This window comes from Saccostrea cucullata, unplaced genomic scaffold, assembly GCF_032062105.1.
Source record: "Saccostrea cucullata isolate Sc308-1 unplaced genomic scaffold, CSIRO_AGI_Scuc_v1 ctg1448, whole genome shotgun sequence".
Classification (NCBI taxonomy): Eukaryota; Metazoa; Mollusca; class Bivalvia; order Ostreida; family Ostreidae; genus Saccostrea; species Saccostrea cuccullata.
The window spans coordinates 146,634-168,096 of NW_026921425.1; the positions used below are offsets into that span (position 1 = coordinate 146,634).

At 35.1% G+C, this 21,463-nt stretch overlaps 1 protein-coding gene across 1 annotated transcript in view; it reads right to left on the minus strand.

Annotated features, from left to right (window-relative positions):
• Positions 1-13,005, minus strand: part of LOC134259917 (uncharacterized) — a 34,327-nt gene extending 21,322 nt beyond the window's left edge. The window contains exons 1-4 of the mRNA XM_062742512.1: positions 12,898-13,005; positions 12,264-12,327; positions 11,996-12,048; positions 1,727-1,819 (exon numbers count right to left, since the gene is read on the minus strand). Of these exons, the coding sequence (XP_062598496.1) occupies positions 1,727-1,819; positions 11,996-12,048; positions 12,264-12,327; positions 12,898-12,971 (284 nt within the window). The 5' untranslated portion in view covers positions 12,972-13,005. The remainder of the gene's footprint in view (positions 1-1,726; positions 1,820-11,995; positions 12,049-12,263; positions 12,328-12,897) is intronic.
• Between the last annotated feature and the right edge of the window lie 8,458 nt (positions 13,006-21,463).

Genomic DNA, 21,463 nt, shown 5'->3' on the forward strand with positions numbered 1-21,463 from the left:
AACAAAGACATTAGAAATGTAAATATATATTTATATATTTTATATATTTATATATTTATATGAAAAATGCTAAAATTTTCATAATTTTGATATCTTATCAAAACCCCTGGTAACACATGCTGATTTTTTGTCTAAGAACATGTTAGTATGGTACTATAAGTTTAAATTTATGATATCTTAAAAAATTATCAGTAAGTAAGGTACATTACTATGTCCTTAGAGAACCTTTCATTGAGTACAAACAGCTTTGACCTTGTGCCCTTGACCTTAGAGATTATCGCACTGATGTAAAACGTTAACCTTGGCAATACTTTTAAACGATTAGGCCTAGGGTTTTCATATTTCACATATTTAATCCTTGTATCAAAATCCTTCATTTTATATCAAGAAAACCGTTCACGGTAGCTTAGTGGTAGAGCGTTCGCTTTGTGATCGGAAGGCTATGGTTCGATTCTCGTTCCTGGTGCCGCGTCAAACCTAAGACGTAAAAATAGGTAGCGACTGTTCCTTCGCCAAGCGCTCGGCATCAGAAGTGAAAATCTTGGGTCTTTCGATTCGGATATGACCTTAAAAACGTAGGTCCCGTGTCTCGGTAGGCGCTGGCACGATAAAGAACCCTCACCGCTCAATGGCCCTGAGTGCCGAGTATTGGTCTAAATTTGAAGCCCTTCACCGGCATACGGTGACGTCTCCATATGAATGAAAAATTCTCAAAAGGAACGTTAAACAATATACAATCAATCAATCAATCAATATATCAAGAACCTTGAGGCTTTGACCTTGGAGTTTGACCTTCATTTAAAATACAACATTGACATAATTGACCCTTTGACCTTAAAGTTTTAGCCATTTTAACACAAAAGATCCAATTTTTTCCTTTGACCCTAATTTTAAACGGTGGATACTAAGAACCTAATATTTCAAATATGAATTCTTTGTGGCAAGACCTTTCATTCGAAACCAACAATTTTGACCTTTTGACCATGACCGTGGAGATTTCCGTACTTACGAAAAAAAACTATATCCTTGGCCATGTCTTTTGAACAGTAAGGGCTAGGGCTTTCATATTTCATATATGTAATTCTTGTGAGAAGACCTTTCATTGGATATCAACGACTTTGATCCCTTGACCTTGACCTTGCAGTTTGACTTACTTTTTTACATACTTTATCATTGGGTATAACTTTTAAACATTAAGGGCTAGAACTTCTATACTGCACATATGTAATTCTTGTGACATGACCATTTTATTGGATATCAACAACTTTGATCCTTTGACTTTGGAGTTTGACCTACTTTTTACAAACTATAACCTTGGCTATTACTTTTGAACGTAAAGGGCAAGCGCTTTCATACTTCCCATATGTAATATTTGAGACAAGCCTTTTCTTTAGAAATCAACAACCGTGACCCTTTGACCTTGGAGTTTGTGGTATATTCAAAAAACGTTAATCTTGGTCATAACCTTTGAACAGGTGGTGCTAGAGTTTTATATTTCGCATTTGTATTTCTTGTAAAAAGGCCTTACTTTGGGTACCAACATATTTTATCTGCATTTGAGAAAGCTTAACCTGCACTTTGTTGCCATACTGGGGCATCAGTGTTTATATACCGATTAACAAAAGACTTCAAAGTACAAAATAGATTTTCCATAACTTCATGTGTTCGCTAACCTATATCGTAAGTTGCATTTATGTAAAGCAATCAATGAAAAATATAGTACTACCTATATTCCGTTTCTATTTCTTCTAGTTTTATTATTTTTCTTTTGGGTGACATTTTATCTTTTTCTATAGGATTCTTGCGTTTGGCCTTCGTCCTACAAAATAAATTAAACATATGAATAATATATACATGTATACAGTTAACTTTAGAAAATGTGCGTTTTCTTTCTTTTGTGATTGTGTGTATATATATGTAAGAGTGATGATTTATTAATTAATTTTTATTAAATAATTAATAAATATAAAATTATTTTGTATTTTATTTGTATGTATTTTTCTTTCAGCTTATTAGATAAGTGAATGTTTATTCAGGTGTAACATACAGTGCTTCACTGTCATTTGCCTTTAGAGTTATATTTAAGGTCCTGGCCATAAGTCCTATAAGTTATTTGTTGCTATTGGGTTATAGTTTTGTGCTTTTGTGTTTTATTGGTTTTTTAAAATTCCCTCCACATATTTCTGGTTTTTCTGGTCATTCTCTGTCGAAATTGTTTATAGAGAGGTCCCATTGATTTTGTTTGTGACAGAATTTGCCCTAGTGACTGATGCTCTCTTCATCTATTGGTAAGCTAATATTTATTTACTAACTTTAACATATATTCTAATATAAAGGTCATTAAATATGAAATCTGTAATTCTTGCAATATTATTTTCCACAGCACTTTTTGCACAGTAAGAAAGATATTTTAGATGTCAGGATTCGTATGCATAAAAATTCTTAAGTCCTTAAGCATATACTTAAGTACTGCTTTTCTGCTTAGCAGATTGGAATTTACTTAGCATATTGCTTAGCATGTTGAATAAAACTTCTCAACTCTCTAAGTATATGCTCAGCATATGCTTAAAGTTAAGTATGGTGTATACCTGTCCTAAGTTTTTAAGCATATTGCTCAAGATATTTCTAAGAGCTAATTACACAAAAATAGAAACTTTACAAAAAATCAAAAAGAAAACAATGGAGAGTATTTAAATCCATATGAAATAAATCACAATTTGCTTGTATCCACTTTATTTAGTTGCTTTTATAGACTTATCAAGCTAACAATTTATTATCAAAACAGTTTAAAATATGAAGTCCTTTGATTGTTGCGTAGTATTGTCAGCATATGTGACAATGCACTTGCCCTTATTGAGATTGCCAGTGTACTTTAAATAATGTTAAATTATTTTTACATTATCAAAGAATTAATTCGATTTACGTGTATCCCATATTACAAAAGTAATTTTCATTCAATAGACACCTCGATCGATCGATCGATCAAGAGAGAGAGAGAGAGAGAGAGAGAGAGAGAGAGAGAGAGAGAGAGAGAGAGAGAGAGAGACTTTGTATTCAGAAAAGTGTCACATATTACACATTATAAGCACAGATTCAATAGGAAACCTACATTCATTGTGAAAAAAAGTGTATACCATATTTATCCTCTAATTTAAAAAATTATTTATTTAAAAATTGATTTATTTCGCTCTATCTCTCAAGTAAGCAAATTTTTTTCTACATTCTGTTGTTTATTCATCTCTCCCTTCTCTCTCTCTCTCTCTCTGAGAAGTTGATAATAAAAATATGTCATCAATGCAATATCAAACAAAATATTTTGATCTATCAAAGTGATCAAAATTTTAAAACAGATAGTTAGAAGAGAAAGGTGATCATTAAATAAATATAAAAAATATTTTTCATTACAATTATTAATATTATTTCTTTGCTTCTTTATCATGACGTGTTTGTTTACAATTAAGTGAAAGCGGAAGTGACTTTATTGACATGGCAACAGTGTACTTAAGCAGATCGTGATATGCTTAGCTTTTCATTCATTCATTCATTCTTTATTTCCACTATTACAGTGATTAATGAAAATTGACAAACACAGAAAAAAGGATATCACATATGAGATAAACAATGAATTGCATGCAAACACCACATATAAATATATATAGAAGAAAAAATGTATATATGTATATATTTACAATGTTTTAGATCACAAAATCATTTGGGATCATTACTTCACACACATGTATTATATATATATGTCCTCGCGTGAAAAAAAATCTATAAATGAACTTTGAGGATAAGAAATAAAGGAGCTGGAAGCATCCCTCATTGGCAGATTTGCAGTGCGGAAAGATTGCGCTTATAAAAGGCGCACGCATCAACAACGCAGCGAAAGTTTCGTAACTGGAAGTTTCTTAGGTTGAAGGCAGATAGAATGGTGTTCGGCTTACGGCCTAGAACAATAAAATACAGCTCATCATCAGTAAGGGCACACAGTTCAACACACAGGTTAATGTCAAAGTAGTTAATTACATCCTCCCACCACTGATTGCGTATATCATAAGTGATACGACACGTACAAGACGCATGGTTAAATAGATCAACGTACAGAGATCCACAAAGGGGACACAATTCTGTAGTTTCTCGAGGAGATTCAGAGACTAATTTGCAAATGAATTTGCACAACGAAATCTCATAACAGTTTTGGGGTAGTCGCCAGAATAAAGCAGGATTTCCATCCTGAAATATTTTCCGGAAACGGACGAATCCAGGATCATCTGAAACACGTGTGTCTCTCCGGAGCTTATTATATCTAAAAGTAGCAGATCTCACAATTTGTTTCCAGGCAGGCTTTGAAGGGAATGAGGAACCTGTAAGCCACTCACTCACGTATTGGCAAAGGTCGTAAGTACACAAAAGAATCAGAATATCCGGAATAAAACCTAGCTGTTTATGAGCGATCCCTGCCAAGTAAGAAAACAGTCTAGTTAAGAAGATTTTCTTCGACAGAGTTTTGTATTCCAGGCGACACAGACGACCAAAAAATAGAAGCTTCCTTGCATCAATCTCGGCTTGTATTGGAAGAACTTCAAAAAGGCTTTCACAAATGTCAGACCTTGTTTTTGTAGGTAGATTCTTGGCGTTTTTAACCACTAGATGCTGGAAGACACTCAAGCGATGTAAATCATTTGAGGCCATGCCATTCCATAGTTCACATCCATAGAGTACCGATGGTAAGACAATTGATTTGTAGAGATGAGAGAGTGTTAAAGGGTTCAGGTATCGAGATCCAATATCATTTAGGGCGAAATACGAGTTTTTCCCCTTTCGACATGCAGCAATTATCCTATCTGAAAGATTACACTTATCATTGATAATAATACCGAGATGATTACAGTTGTCTAGGCAAGGAATGGTTTCGTTTCCCAAGAACCATACATAGTCGAAGTGTTCTCTGACATTTTTCGCACGGAATCTCAGAATGCAGGATTTTTGAGCATTGAACGTGAATCGCCATCTCCTGGAATATTCGAATGCAATGTTCAGCATTGTTTGAAGGGATGTAGGTGAAAGACCTATGCATGCTAGATCATCTGCCAATGAGGGACAACTACATGATATATTAAGAATGCCCGAGTGATTGGATGATTTTTCTAGAATATTAATCAAATCGTTAATGTACACAAGATACAAGAATGTAGAAAGGACACCGCCTTGTCTAACGCCCTGTTGGACAGGAAACCACCTTGACTGAGTTTGATTAACTATAATAGCACTTGATGTATCAATGTGACAGTCCTTTAGTATAGACCAAAGTTTTCCTGTTACACCCAGTTCATACAATTTCAATAAAAGAGCATGTCTCCATACAGTGTCAAATGCCTTTGTACTATCTAAAAAACTAACATAAACATAGTTTCATGTAAGTTGAACGATGCCGTCAAACAACCTAGCTTCTGTTGAAAACCTTGCTGTTGGGGATTTGGAAATAATTTATCAACTAATACATGTTCAGAAATACGGGTATGAATTATACTTTCAAAAATCTTTAAAAAGCATGACAATAAAGCGACTGGTCTGTAGCTATTGCACGAAGTTTTAGATTTATCCCCACCCTTGTATAACGGTACAATGAATCCCCGTTTCCATGCACAAGGTATCATCCCATGGAGCACAATAGCATTAAACATTTTCACAGTACAAGCAAGGGCACATTCGCCACCGAAGATAATGTGTTCATATGTAACTCGATCAGCACCAGGTGCTTTTCTGTACTTAAGCTTGCGAACGATGGGTGATAATTCTGTTACAGTGATTGGTCCACCGGGGATGTCGCCGCTATAATGATCACACAGTTTTTCAATGTCTGCATATTTCTCTTCAATTTGGCGATGGAAGTCTTGATCAAATGATGAGTCATCAGACAGAGAATAAATGTTTTGAAAGTGTGTTGCGAAGGCTTCAGCGACTCCCGAAGGATTACTATAGGTAACCCCGTTTTCTCCGCAAATTTCAGGATAGGTACGAGAAGATCGGCGTTTCTGTCTTTTTACCAACTTCCAAAATAGTCGGATATCGCAATCGGCTGCTTCGTCAAGATCACGGTATACACCACTCATATAGCGTTCGGTTTCGGTATCAAGTGCATTTCTGAACTGTCTTTTGGCTCTTTTGTAGTTTCGGTAACTTTCATGAACCATACCCCTAGGTCTCCCTTCATCTATCCAGAGACGCCGCATTTTTCTTTCTAGTACATGGAATTCCTTTACCTCTTTGGCCCATCCCGGTTTTGTATGTGGATTAAATCCAGCTTGGGGTATATTGCGCTCAGCGGAGTTTATCAGGATTGAACACAAATCAGAATAAAAATTGTTTATGTCGGTGATAGACTGGATATCACGCTTAAGTAAACCCTGTAGATCTTGCTGCATATATGTCCTATAAGACTCAATAGCAACAGACGTAGCTTTATGCCATGCCGCTACTTTAAAGTTATGGTGTGTGAGATAGTGATGTAAGCACTTAAAGCTTAGTTCAGCAAGAACCGGTAAATGGTCTGAGGTGCTACAGATTTTACCTTCCTCAAAGATTTTATAAGACACTAATTTATCCATAAAGGATTTGTGGAAAAAAATGTAATCTAACATTGTACATTTTTGAATAAATGTAAATTGTTCACCTTCTACACTGAAATCTGACCCGGGTATGCAGAGGTCACACCTCTGCACAAAACTCGAAAGGATCTGAGACTTAACAGGGTTTGTATTAAGGGGGCTGATACAACTACTATTCAAATCACCTGCAATCACAACAATGCCATATGAACTATAATAATTGTACAGGCTTTCAACAACATTGAGTTCGTGTCTATATGAATCTACATTGCCATCAGCAGGTAAGTATACACCAAAAATATACATGACATTGGCATAGTTATCTTTGACCTCAACTCCAACAACACGGTTAGAATCATTACAAGTTACCTCCTTTACGGAGTACTCAAGTGAATTTCTAATGAGTAGTGCAACACCACCCTTACCTACAAAGTGTGAGCTACATGCCAGTCTTGGATTTACATAGCTGTCTGTTTCTACCTTGACAATGCTTTTATAATCTTTATGTATAGAATCTAAATACCTAAACGAGGTAGAGTTATCTTTTAACTTATGTTCTGAAATTACTGCAAAGTCACACTTTGTATGGTCAAGCATGTTTGAAAGACACAGTGTAGAGGACATAACTCCCCTAACATTCCATGACAAAATAACTACCATGGTAAAATAAAATACTAAATACAGAAAATAGATTATATGTCTATTCATAATAGTGAGCGTGTCTTTGAGATAATACATTAGTCTATTTTCGGCGATCATTCGCATCATTGTCATATTCCGACCACCATTCTCGGTTGCGCGAGTACTGTCCCTTGTTGTCTACATCATGATCCTGACCTGAACATCGCACCTCCCAGTCTCTAGAGGTATGTCCAGTGCACGATGTTTTTTCGATATTGTCGACATCGCTGTAAAAATACCAGTCCTCCTAATATTATGACATATTCAAAATTTCAATAATTCCTTTGTTTATCTCTCTCTTATATTACATTGTTTAACAATACAAAGTCAACATCTTGTTAACATATCCTATCCCCTTTCTGTTGTTTACATCGTTCACATCGTCGACATCGCAATGTTCGTCGACATCGAGTCGACATCGTGTCAACATTGCCTTTATTTTTCTTGTTTACATCGTTCACATCGTCGACATCGCAATGTTGGTCGATATCGAGTCGACATTGTGTCAACATTGCCCTTCTTATTTTTGTTGTTTACATCGTTCACATCGTCGACATCGCAATGTTGGTCGACATCGAGTAGACATCGTGTCAACATTGCCCTTTTTCTTGTTTACATCGTTCACATCGTCGACATTGCAATGTTGGTCGACATCGAGTCGACATGGTGTCAACATTGCCCTTCTTATTTTTGTTGTTTACATCGTTCACATCGTCGACATTGCAATGTTGGTCGATATCGAGTCGATGTCGTGTCTACATTGCCCTTTTTATTTTTGTTGTTTACATCGTTCACATCGTCGACATTGCAATGTTGGTCGATATCGAGTCGACATTGTGTCAACATTGCCCTTCTTATTTTTGTTGTTTACATCGTTCACATCGTCGACATCGCAATGTTGGTCGATATCGAGTCGACATCGTGTCAACATTGCCCTTTTTCAAATCTTGTTTACATTGTTCACATCGTCGACATCGCTATGTTGGTCGGTAATTGAGTGTGAACATTGCATTCTTATTAATTTTTGTTTATATACTTTGTATTTGTGTTGGCCTATATCGAGTTGTCATCATGTCAACATTAAGTTTTCCTTTTTTGTCTTTTTATCTTGGTAAAATCATTGACAACGCATTTAATGCATAAAATCAAGTTGAGTTCATATTGATAAGGCAATATATTCTGTTAACTGTTTGCATATCATCACCAGGGCAATCTTTGACTCTTATGAGTCCACATCAAGTGTACATCAAGTATGAAGCATGTCTCTTACATTATGAAAATGAACTAAAAACTGATGTTCAACCTTGGAAACAGTGTTTGTCATCTGTAATGTAGATCCAAATTGTTTTAAAATTAATTATATTGCGTTGTCAATATACAATGTAGAAATAAAAGCAATGTAGACAATGTAAACGCGATATCGTATCACCATTGTTTACATTGCGATGTCGACGTCGACGATGTTGTCATGTAGAAATAATAACAATGTCGACGATGTAAACGCGATATCGTATCAACATTGTCAACATTGCGATGTCGACGTCGACGATGTCGTCAAGTAGAAATAATAACAATGTTGACGATGTAAACGCGATATCGTTTCGACATTGTTTACATTGCGATGTCGACGTTATCGTCATGTGGAAACAATTACAATGTAGACGATGTAAACACAATATCGCATCAACATTGTTAACATTGTGATGTCGACGTTGACGATGTTGTTATGTAGAAACAATAACAATTTAGACGATGTATTCACGATATCGTATCAACTTTGTTTACATTGCGATGTCGACAATATCGAATTGATTAAGGAAACTGGACATGAATGAGTCTCTATTGTTATACCATCTACGGCACGATACACCCTTCGGCCAGAAGTCATGGCCTTCAACAATACACGTTTGATCGTAAGGAATGTTGATCTTAGCGGTCAATTGTGAACGGGTCGTGCGTGGTTTGAATAAGATCATGTGTGTGATTTTCACACCTTTATTTTCAGTGTAGTTTAGAATCCCTTGGTGGGTAGATTCCCTATCAATTCCCGATAAATAGAATCTGGCTTTCCGTTTGTATTTCACGCCACGAAAAACATCAAGTGGGGGTGTTGTAGCGGATTGTTTAGGGAGATCAATGCTGTCATCTAATCTCACCGAGTGCATGCTAACATCCCCGTAATTGTGTAGCTGCTTGTTCGTCTGTTTCTTGTGTGATTTTGTGACATTCTGTTTAATTGACGACCGTGTATCAACTGTACTAGATAAGTCCCTCTGTTTGTCCATTGAACCGTTAATAGGTTTACTGGACAGTGTATCTATGCATGCAGTATTTGTGTCACACGAACCGTTACCTTTTGTGTTCTTCGAACACACTGGGGCACTCGGAGGGTTTCCAACGGGGGACGTCTGTAATTCTTTCTGTTTTGGATTAGCAGTACTGTCCTGTCTTGGGGAATTTTATGATCCAGATAATATGTACATGTATTTTATGGTAAGAAAATAATAAAAAGTCTATGATAATTTATTGTTATTATCTCATCTAGACTCCTAATCATTCATGATGTATGGAGCTTGCTCATTCCCTCAGAATGGCATGCTATTATTTTTATGATTTATTATTTATTAGTAAGAGGTATATTATGTCTATGAAGATATTATTACTTTGATAGTAATATATATTTTGTTGTAAAGTATTTTAATTGTATGCACAAAGTGTAAATTCTAAGGGAGTATTCATGTTGTATTATGTGTAATGAATGTAAAAGTTACCTCCCTTTATGCAGCATTGTGTACAATCCTGAATTGCGCATTGATGATTTTATGATATTCTAGAGATTGGTATTATTTATTTCAGGGCAATACCAATATCATAATAACTAGTACATGTATTAATTAACAGTGCAAATCCTGACAGGTGTTTTCATTATAACCATCAACCCTGCTACATATATAAGTAAAGTTGGTACATGTATACTTATAAAAAGTGAATTTCTTTGTGCTTTCTGAATGAATAATTCCTCACTTAGAGCAGTTATACTTGTTAGAGAGTTGTTCTAAATTGCTGTTATGAAATCCAGTTGTGTAAATTTATATGTAAACTCATATCCAGTCCTCCCGATCAGACTCCGGACATCTGCAGATTCTGTGGCAAAATCTTTCTAGATATATTCACGCACATCACCTGCTCTTGTTCCCTAACATCGAATCTACGTAACTGCTGGTGGGAAGACATTTCCAACAATTTTGATGTCCACCTCTCTGCAGAAATTTGTGCAATGACAGATGACGAGATATTTGTGCTTCTACTTGGACGTAATTCCGTTCACTTGCTATCTGAAGAAGATCTCCGACAGCTTAAAATGACCAACTTTCGTTACATACGTAATGTTGCCACGTGTTACAACCGAGCCCTTCAATTTCAGTAGCAAATTGCCAGCGGACAACATATATACACACACAATTAGTTTATAGTGGCCTTCAAATTACAAATTTGTGAATAGATCAATTTTATTTCCTTATTTAAATTGGATTTGTTTGTTTTTGACAACTCGTAATTTATTCACTTATTTTCCTATCTCTTTTTCCTTTTGTTAGTTTTCCCATTTATTTGCATACGTTGTCTTCATTGTATATATGTTAACTTTGTTTGGTATCTGTCCATGTTTATATATATATATATATTTATATTCATGTCTTCGCATAATCTCTTCGCATGATCCTCTAATGAGGGAAATAAAGTATGAATGAATGAATGAATGAAAGCCGAGCGGTCTAACGCGCTTTTCCTGTAGTTTTAGGAGACAGATTCCGTAGGAAGAGAGTTCACCCCCGGGCTGGGGCGGAAGTGGATATCCTTATTAAAAAAATGTGAATTTCTTTGTGCTTTATTTATTTTACAATTATGGACTCTTCTGGTGTTAAATATGGTTTGTTATTCACCCGAAAAGTATAAATATTGACAAAGGCAACACCAAAAGAGTCCATAATTGTTTTATTATATAGTCCGGAATTGAACGAATAAGACTTTGAAGGCTGCATGACGACGCAATTTTCATTTACGAAACTCCAGTCGTTGGAAATAAAAATATGTCCAATTTGTAACTTCTGTGTATTCCTTTCCGAGATCTGCTATGTGCAAGACGTCCAAATGGGTTTAAATAATCCTGCAAAAGGTTTGTCCGACACATTTTCTTGTTCAGATACATAGCTCGCTAACTGTGATCGATATGTAAGATCTTTGGACAATACAACTATGTGAATAGGAAATTAACACGAAACCCTGGACATTCATGCTGGGATCAGATGCCAAGGAGGATACTTACGAATGCTTACTTTCAACAAGTTTATTGAAATTCCTGTAACATTAACTTATATGTGAATAGCTTGCCTGAATTAAAAGACAGAGAAAGGTGGAAGAAAGTCATCATGAGCTAAACGGTAATTGAGCCCGAGCGATTGATGGAATGCATATTCCTATCATAGCTTCGGAGCAATCCAAAAGAGAGAATTTGAATACTGTATACAGGTTTATTTTCACCATTGCAAATAGATTTGCCCCGTTTTAAATTAAATTCGCCCGGTCACGATTAGCTCACTTCTCAACAATATGTAGAGAAGAGCTAAATTAGAAATTTTTTTTTTGACGAAGTTTTGTGTGAAACCTCCTAAATATATAATGACTTTTAGGTTCTGAAATGTACTTACCTAGGGTTTTTGAAGCTTGTTGACTGCATTTTCAAGTCAATTTTTCCAACACCCTACGTGGTAAAAATAAATGATTATTTATAAATGTTTTAAAATATAAAAAAAATATATCGCTCCCATGCATATGATTGCTATAAATTAAAATTTCAATCATTAAATTCATGTCATTTCTTAGACTTTGAGTGACCAATTTTTAAAAGAAAGTACTAATATTTTTTTAAATTATTAATTTATTCAAAAGAGATACTGAAGTACATAATTCACTTACATTTTTCATCTTAGGATAAGGAACGCCACGTCTCCTCCAAAATCGCAACTTGCATTTTGAAAACCTTTCATCAAGGAGGAAATATTATGAGAACGACATTTGCTGCTGATCATTTATTTTGTATTAAATTTGCACACTTTAAAACTTGCTAACATTTGGAATTTTAAATGTATTTTGATGTATATGTTAAGTTTTTTTTCATCATGAGTCTATAAACCATAAATTGCATACAATCCTATCATTTAAACATACATTCAAAGAAGATTTTTCTTGAATTTCCTTCTCATATTAAATGTAATTTTATAGTTAATTTTGAACGTCAACTTTTTTTCATATGAAAGGTTAATTTAAACATTTAAAGTTAAAATATGAAAATAGATATGTGGTTTCTTAATAGACAATATTTTAACATAAAAAATGAAATATTCCAAACTTTTCTATCAAAATTGAATTAAAATTATATTTATGCTACAAGAAGTATACCGTACACATTAAGACATGAAACTTGATATGCACGAGTAGGTTTTTTTAAAAAAGGAAGAAAAAAAGAAAAGAAAAGGCTCCACAAATGTTGTATTTTTCTTTGAATTAATAATTCCTAGATACGATCAATGATATGGGAATGAAAACTTACACGTATAAAGACAATAAAATCAGCAGTAAAGTCAGGAGAAAGTCTGGCACATCAATAAATCCTAGGACCTCCATCTTCAGTAAGCTGTTAAGATTACTGCATGGAATGTACGAGGGACTGACTCTGTCATAATAAAGTTTTAAGTTTGCTTTGATGTGTGCGTGAGTGTGTGAGAGAGGAAGTGTGTGAGGGCTAGGGTGTGTTAGAGAGAAAGAGAGAAAAGGTGTGTGTGTGTGTGTGTGTGTGAGTGTGTGTGTGAGGGTGTGTGTGTGTGTGAGGGCGAGGGTGTGTGTGTGTGTGTGTGAGGGTGTGTGTGTGTATGTGAGAGGGTGTGTGTGTGTGTGTAAGGGGACACGCCTTTGATGATAAGTACATTAAAATTATCAAACACTGAAACAAGATTTTGATTAAAAAAAAAAAAAAAAAAAAAAATCCTTCTCAAAGAACTATTTCTCCCTTAATATCTCTGTCAATGTTCATTTTTTTACATTAATAAGGCCGTGGCTTATACAGGTGCATTATTTAATTTTTTCCGAAAACAACCAATGTTCAATTTAGACAGGCTACTCACAGATTAAAGTGAGCATTTCAAAAATTTTATGTTCACTATAATTATTTCATCAGAAAAATTTAGCTTTCACTTTTTGGGACGTATTTTGGCTGACTTATTTCATTTCAATTGATGGATCTTCGTTTTAAATTAAAAATGTCGGACTATAGAGTATTTCCCGTCTACTTGAATCAATACACTGGGCTTACGGAGGTAGTTAGACCTACTCAAGACTATGCTTTTATATTTTATTATTTTTTTTTTACATTCTTTGTTTATATTTGTATTGCTTTCCTCTGATCTCTCTCATAGTTAAATGTAGCTGCAATAATGTAGCCCTCTCCGTTTTTTTTTTATGGTAGAGGGCTACAACTCCTTAGGATTTCCGTAAAAGTGCAATGCGGCAGTGAATCACTCCCGCATGGATTTCGATTCAAATTATCAGCGGCTATTTTATTAACATATCTTATCTGGATTCCAAAAATGTAATTATGCAAGACATAAATCGATTCAAAAATATTCACAACAATCCATATAGCGGTTATTTTTCGTGTATAGCAACATCACTACTTAAATATATCCGCCATGATTACTGACCTTAATGGATTTAATTTTGGGACAGCCAATGAAAATTTAGAATCTATAGGAGCGGATCTTTTAGGAATACCCTTATTTTAAGCATACATATCGCTGTTTTCGTAAAAATAAAAATACTTGAAATGGTTTTATTTATCGATGTTTTTCTGATACATGTACATTGCAGCACAGTCGTTTATAAACTTCGACATTTGCTTTAATATTTAGTTGTTCTAAATATCAAGCAGAGTCTCATGCCCTGTTCACACGGAGAGTTTAATTCGAATTAAACGTAAAGTTACTGCGAATTAGCTTCGCTCAGCGTTCACAAGGAGAATTTAATGCTAATTAGTTTAAGTTTCAATGTACTGCGCATTAAATTACTTCCAATTAACTCCGAATGAAAGCTAAGCAAAGCTAATTCGAATTTTAATTTTATGCATGCGTAAGGCCAGAATTTAGATTCACAAGACACATGTTGGTGGTTATATATAGGTATTTGTGCTATATTTGGTTCAAAAATTGAGGGAAAGAATGTTAATCACTAAAATCATTGAATACATGTCGCCACTACATGATGTATCAAAGGATGGCTCTGCATACATGACGTGATTTACAAATGACGTCATAATAGACTTACTGACGCCTGACTGTAAAAGAAAAATTTTAATTCGCATTAGTTTACTTCGCATTACCTGTCGTGTGAACGCAATTTAATTCGCATTAATTTGATTCGCATTAGTTTACTTCGCATTAATTTACTGCGAATTAAACTCGTCGTGTGAACAGGGCATCAGTACGTCACTCGTGAAATGTCATATCCCTGGATTTATGATATGGGTACAATACCTATGTACCTATTAAAGCCATATTTGTCGGTTTATAAAGGTTCTTCTCACAAACAAGTATCTTCAAAATCCTTATATAATTCTCACGTGTGCTTGTGGACAGGAACCCCCCCCCCCCCTCCTAAACATTCCAGACCCAAAACTATTATTTTAATTTCATTGTATAAGCTCAAAGGCTTCACGAGATATTGATTGAAACCAAAGTGTAATAGACGGACAGGATTACAAAAAGAAGGATGGGCAGACCGAATTTATATCCCCAACTTTCAGGGGGGGGGGGGCAAAATTGTGAATTGTGTTTTCGACATAATTTAAGATATATTAGAGCAAGTTCCATGGACGGGCAGACCGAAATTAAGATCCCCAACTTTCAGGGGGGTCGGGCAAAAATTGGGAAATTGTGTTTTTGACATAATTCAAGATATATTAGAGCAACCATATTAGGATGCCATCAAAGGACCTATCCCCCCTCCCGCAACCCCCTAGAATATATATAAATCCGGGTCCAAATATATTTTTGGGGCTTTCTTTCATTAATAACATTTACAATTTATAACATACAAAATTCATTTGCTGCTGCAATAGTGTCTGTATAGCCACGCTCCGTGTCTGTATAGCCCCCTATGAATAAGGGTGGTGGGTCAATTACAAGGGGGAGCGGCATCAATTATGTGTCCAATTTAGACCCCCAAAAAATGAAGGGGAGAAAAATGAAATTTTTAGGAAGGTAGATAAAAGGGGGGAGGAGCATCTACGATGTGTTGGTATAGCTCCCCCTCCTAGAAGAAAAATGATAAATTTAACCTTAATGAATATGGAATGAAGGAAAAAGTGTCATGTGTATATAGCCCCCCCCCCCCAAAAAAAAAAAAAAAAAATTAAGACAGATATGATAGAAAGGGAGAAGGGTAAAAGAGGTGTGGTTTAGATTTATATGAATAGTATATAAACAGCGCAAGCCAAAGAATGGGAAATGGAAAACACACACCATGGATACTAGTACTGGTATTTTAGAATTGGCTTCATTTGTTCCAGAGAAGAGACCTCTTGATCAAGATGAGGAGGAAAAAAAGAACATAAAGATACTTAAGGTAGGATTCTTCTCTGGTTTCTGACTAGATGAAACATTCAGAGTATATTTGCTTATATGTCTTATATATTTAGGTGTAAGGGATTTAAAAGACCACATTTTTCTTTCCTCATCACAAATGTACAACTTTAAATAGAAATGGTAAACTGCGTTTGAAAACTAGCAGGGACTATATTTTTGGCGGAATGGTGGCGTATGAAAATATCTTCTTTTCTGCCTCTCAAAATTATAATAGAACAATGAATTTAGTTATAATTTTTACACAATCGAAGACTTGGAGAAATTTTCAAATGTAAGTTAAATTAATAATGAGGGACTAAACTTTCAAAATATATCAAATAAATGTGATTTTTCATACAAACTAGAACTTTGATAGCTTTTAAACGCTTCCTATCAAAGTGCAGATTTGAGCCAAAAATCCATAAAAAGTATTTTTTTCTCTCTTAGTAAACGATCAAAACTTTTGTTTTTGTATCATTTTGTACATTTATAAGACTACTTTATTATATGTGAAAATAAGAAAAAGTTAAATATAGGAAGCATATGAAAATAACTAATATATCCTAAAAGATTAAGAAAAACAGAGAAAATTCGGATTAGCCGATATCCCGTTAAGTTGCATTATTTATGTAAATTTGGTAATATCATGCTATAGACCCGATATAGTAATATGTTTTAATGCAAAAAGAACAATCATAAAACTTTTGAAATAGAAGTAGGTTTCACATGATTGCTAACAGTTATTTTTTATTCTTAATGTCAAGGAAAAAGATAATGACCTTGACCTGACCTTGCCTCTAATATAAAACGGTCAAATTCAATTTCACTGATACTATCACTTACTGATATTGTCTTCTTGATTCTGTGAAAATTTCATTAATTTTTAAATATTAGAAATATGAGAAGAATCCTACCTTAAACCGTATAACGAAAATACGATTGTAGAGATGGACATCGGAGGTAACTGTCACGTGTCAGCCCAAAAATTTCTAAACGATTTTCAAGATGAAAATGTGTACATACACATTAGGTACTTCAACACAAGTCCCACAGAATAGTCAAAGAAGGGATTTCACTCCCGCTGGACAAATTCAAACAGTTGATTGAAGATCATATAAATGATGTAGATCAAGCGTTGCAAGAGGCAAAGAAAAACGGCTCAAATGTCTTTTACAAAAACACCTGGGTCAAAACATATATGTCGATAGAACAAGGATATACGTGGGAAGACATAAGAAAATGGTGGAAACCAGAAAATGCATTAGACATCATGCCAACCAGGAAGGGTATATCATTACCCGAGTCAAGGGGCGAATTCAAGAAAACAATCCCCGTACTGAAGAATATGTTCAAAAATAATTAGACAATATGAGATATTGTTATTTGGATCATGACAATCAAATGGCCATGTTACAGCGTAAGAGCTGTAATCCAAACGAATGGATGAAATATGAGTAACAGCCAAAAGTTACAAGACAGTTTAAAGAGTTTATATAAATAAAAACCGCAATGTATATGTTTTTAGAAGAAAAATGGAGATATGCATATATGTGTATGTAATAAAAAAATGTATTAGAGTTGACTGTTTTTTTATGTTTTGTTTTGGTTTTGTGTTTATAAAAGGCAAATATTTAATATATTAAATGGCATAAAAACGTATCTTATCAGTAAGAAAAGTGTTGTCCAAAGAGGAGGAACGTTATTTAAAGAAAATATGGACGAACACAAAACACCCAGCAGCATTTAGTGGTCCATATAAGTTATATCAAATTGTGAAACGTGAAGGGAAATTTAAAATTGGTTTACATAGAATCAAACAGTATTTATCCGACACCGATGCTTACTCGCTGCAAAAAACAGTACAGCGAAAATTTGTACGACGTCATATAATTACGGATTCTATAGATTCTATATGGGACGGAGATTTACAAAACGTAAAGAATATTTCCAAGTACAATGACGGAGTACAATACATTTTGGTTTTGCAAGACATTTTTTAAAGATTTCTATTTACAGCACCACTGAAACGGAAAACGGCAGCAGAAGTCATCAAAGGTTTACGGTCAATTTTTCGAAAAGGGACGAAAACCTAAAATACTGAGAACGGACAAAGGGAGTGAGTTTAAGACCAAATGGGTTAAAGCATTTTTAAAAAAGGAAAATGTTCACTCTATTTACTCAGAGAACGAGACAAAAAGTAGTCTGACTGAGCGTAGCATCCAAAAGTTAGAGAACATTTTACACTGAATGTTTGCACAGAGGCAGTCATACAAATTTGTGGATGAGTTGGCAAATATTACACAAAGTATAAACGCCATACCATCCAGACCGCTCGGAAACATGGCTCCAGTAAACGTGACTAAAGAGACACAGGAAGAGGCAAGATACAGTGCATATCTAGAGAGAAAAAAGAGAAAAAAACATGCAAGACAAAAGAAAGTTTCAATAAAAAAGAAAAAAAAAGAGAAAAACGGTATAAATATAAAGTGAATGACAAAGTTCGAATTTCACATCTAAAGCATACATTTCAAAGCGAGTATGATCAGATATTTATGCCTGCCTGCCCAACTTCCATATAAGAAGAAGAATCAACTACCATATAAAGAATAAAAATGGTCATTTATTAAGGAGGACAAATCATAAGAACTTCACAATACATAATAGCATATAAAAAGTCATAAAAAGACATTGCACAAAGAATGATGTGACAGGTACAAGAAATCTAAATGACAATAAATCAAAAGAAATATATGTACACAAAATACTACAAAACTATCACGCATTTGTATCCTGAGAAATGGACTGACTAGTAAAATTATTATGCAACAAAATTTTGGCCATTGAGAGGACTAGATATACAGTATGATCTAATCAAAGCAGTGATATGGGGTGTTCATCTGCCCCAACCAATGGTAGTAATATAAACGAGGTGGAGGGAAGGGTGGCGGCAGACAGTAAAAATATTGTGGATGTTTACAAAGGTAGAATGACTGCGCATGCGCTGACTAGCTAATATGCATAAAGTTAAAGTGCGCATGCCTGAACTAAAAATACTTCAATACAATGCTAAAGTCAATGTAAACAAACACATGTGTCCTGGTCATCATGCATAAACTATTTATTTACATAAATTTGTTTTATGCCTGCCTGCCCAACTTCCATATAAGAAGAAGAATCAACTACCATATAAAGAATAAAAATGGTCATTTATTAAGGAGGACAAATCATAAGAACTTCACAATATATACATAATAGCATATAAAAAGTCATAAAAAGACATTGCACAAAAAATGATGTGACAGGTACAAAAAATCTAACACTCCTTCAATAAATGACAATAAATCAAAAGACATATATGTACACAAAATACTACAAAACTATCACGCACTTGTATCCTGAGAAATGGACTGACTAGTAAAATTATTATGCAACAAAATTTTGGCCATTGAAAGGACTAGATATACAGTATGATCTAAACAAAGCAGTGATATGGGGTGTTCATCTGCCACCTTAACAAGGTAGGCTATCTCAGTTCTTTAACATCTGTCATGTCATACATATACATTACATACATAGGCTGTCTTGTTAACGCCCCCTATCTAACCTTCATTCACAATGCATAGGTACATAGGAAAAAGACTTGCACCGGATATAACGTACTAACCATAAAAACAATACATGGAAGGGTGCAGTGTACTCCCCTTAAAAATGAACTCAGAGCCCCTGTCTCCAAGTATGATGCAGTCCAATTGACAACATGTAGCCACTGTCTACATGATTGTGTTTGTATTGGATATGAAGCCCCTGTCTTCACAATCCTAATGGAAACACTTGAGTCTCTTAAAATTTTAGAGTTGGGATTCTAATATACTTTTTAAAAGCAGACGAATTCCATCTGCCTATACTTTGAATCTGTAGTTCGGAGAATCCAAGTGAGGCAGCTGTAGTGGCAGCACCAATGAGGAAACTATGTGTGTTGTAAGTTTGTAAATCTAGGTTATAGAAAGCTAAAGCCGATCGCAACTGCTGGGTAAAGTACTGGCGAGGGAAAGGCAAACCGTCCATAAAAGAAAACAAAGGTTCTGCATGGGAAGAATGCTTTCTGAGGTTCAGGTAATGCAGCAGAGCTTTATACGGGCACACTAAAGGGTCCTTAGTATTTTGATTCAAGCGGAGTGTTGTTGTGTTTGCCTTTGAGTGTTTGAAGTTGGGTATATTTATGTCTATGAACCTGTTCTGTGGACTGTCGCTCCCTACCGTCACGTTTCCAAAGGGTAGAAAATGTTGAGTTGCACTGTTTGTTTTCGTTATTTCTCCGACTCGTAAGAAGGCACAAAATGCAAGGGTAAACATGGCACGTAAAAGTGATTTCGTGAAATCCGATGAAGTGGTGAAATCCAAAGCATGAATGAGTTTCCTCAACACAACTGGGGTTATTGGAAGCCTTGGGTCAGTTGTTGGTTTGGATTTACGGTATCCCTGTAGCATTTTGCGGATGATGAAATGCTGTGTTATATCTGAATAGTTTCCAAGTTGGAAGATGAAACTCAATGAGAATACTAGTGTGGAACTGGTAGATGCGGCAAAACCTTTCTGGTAGCAATGAGCAACAAAAAGTGATAGGTGTTGCACACAAGGTGGTAGTGGGGATGCTTGGTTCCCAAAAGTCTGTTCAATAAAGCATTTGTATGATGAAAAGGCTGATTTGTAAGCCAATAGAGTTGACGGCGATAAAGAATTTCGAACCAATAGGTCAGCTGTACAGGTCAGATCTTCACTAAACTTGAGGGGACTGGTGTTGGTCCGCTGTCCATATGAGGGAAGCGTGCCCGAAATTCCTTCACCTGCAAACGAGAAAGTAAGTCAGCAGCTGTATTAGATATTCCTTGTATATGTTTGGCCTGGAAATGGATATTGTGTTTAAGTGAAAGAACCATTAGACGCCGCATCAGTTGCATAAGATGGGGGTCTTTTGAGATATTTTTGTTTATAACGTGCACAACAGCCATGTTGTCTGAATGTAGAACAACCGTACAGTTTTCCAAAGAAAGGGTCCAAATCTCTAATGCGATGACAATAGGTAGGAATTCTCGTATTGAAATATGATATTTTAACCTCTCTGCAGTGAACACATGGTAAAATCACTTTGTACGAAAAGTGCATCCGAATCCTATGTTACTTGCATTGGTGAAAAAATGCAGTGAAGAGGAAGAATGAGTTATACCGGATGGAAAAAAGGCCCTGCCGTTAAAATGTTCTAAAAACAAACCCCAGGCACGCAAGTCGGCCTGTGCCTGTAAGTTAAGACGACGATGTTGGTATGGTGTCTTAAGGCCAATCGTTAGGTCGATGAGACGTCTCAAGAAAGTGCGACCGGGTGGTACGACCTTACACGCAAAATTCAGCATGCCAATTAAGGACTGCAATTCTTTCAATGTTGCAGAATGCTTTGTTTGAAATTTTTTGATTTCTGACTTTAATTGTGTTAATTTATCCAAAGGT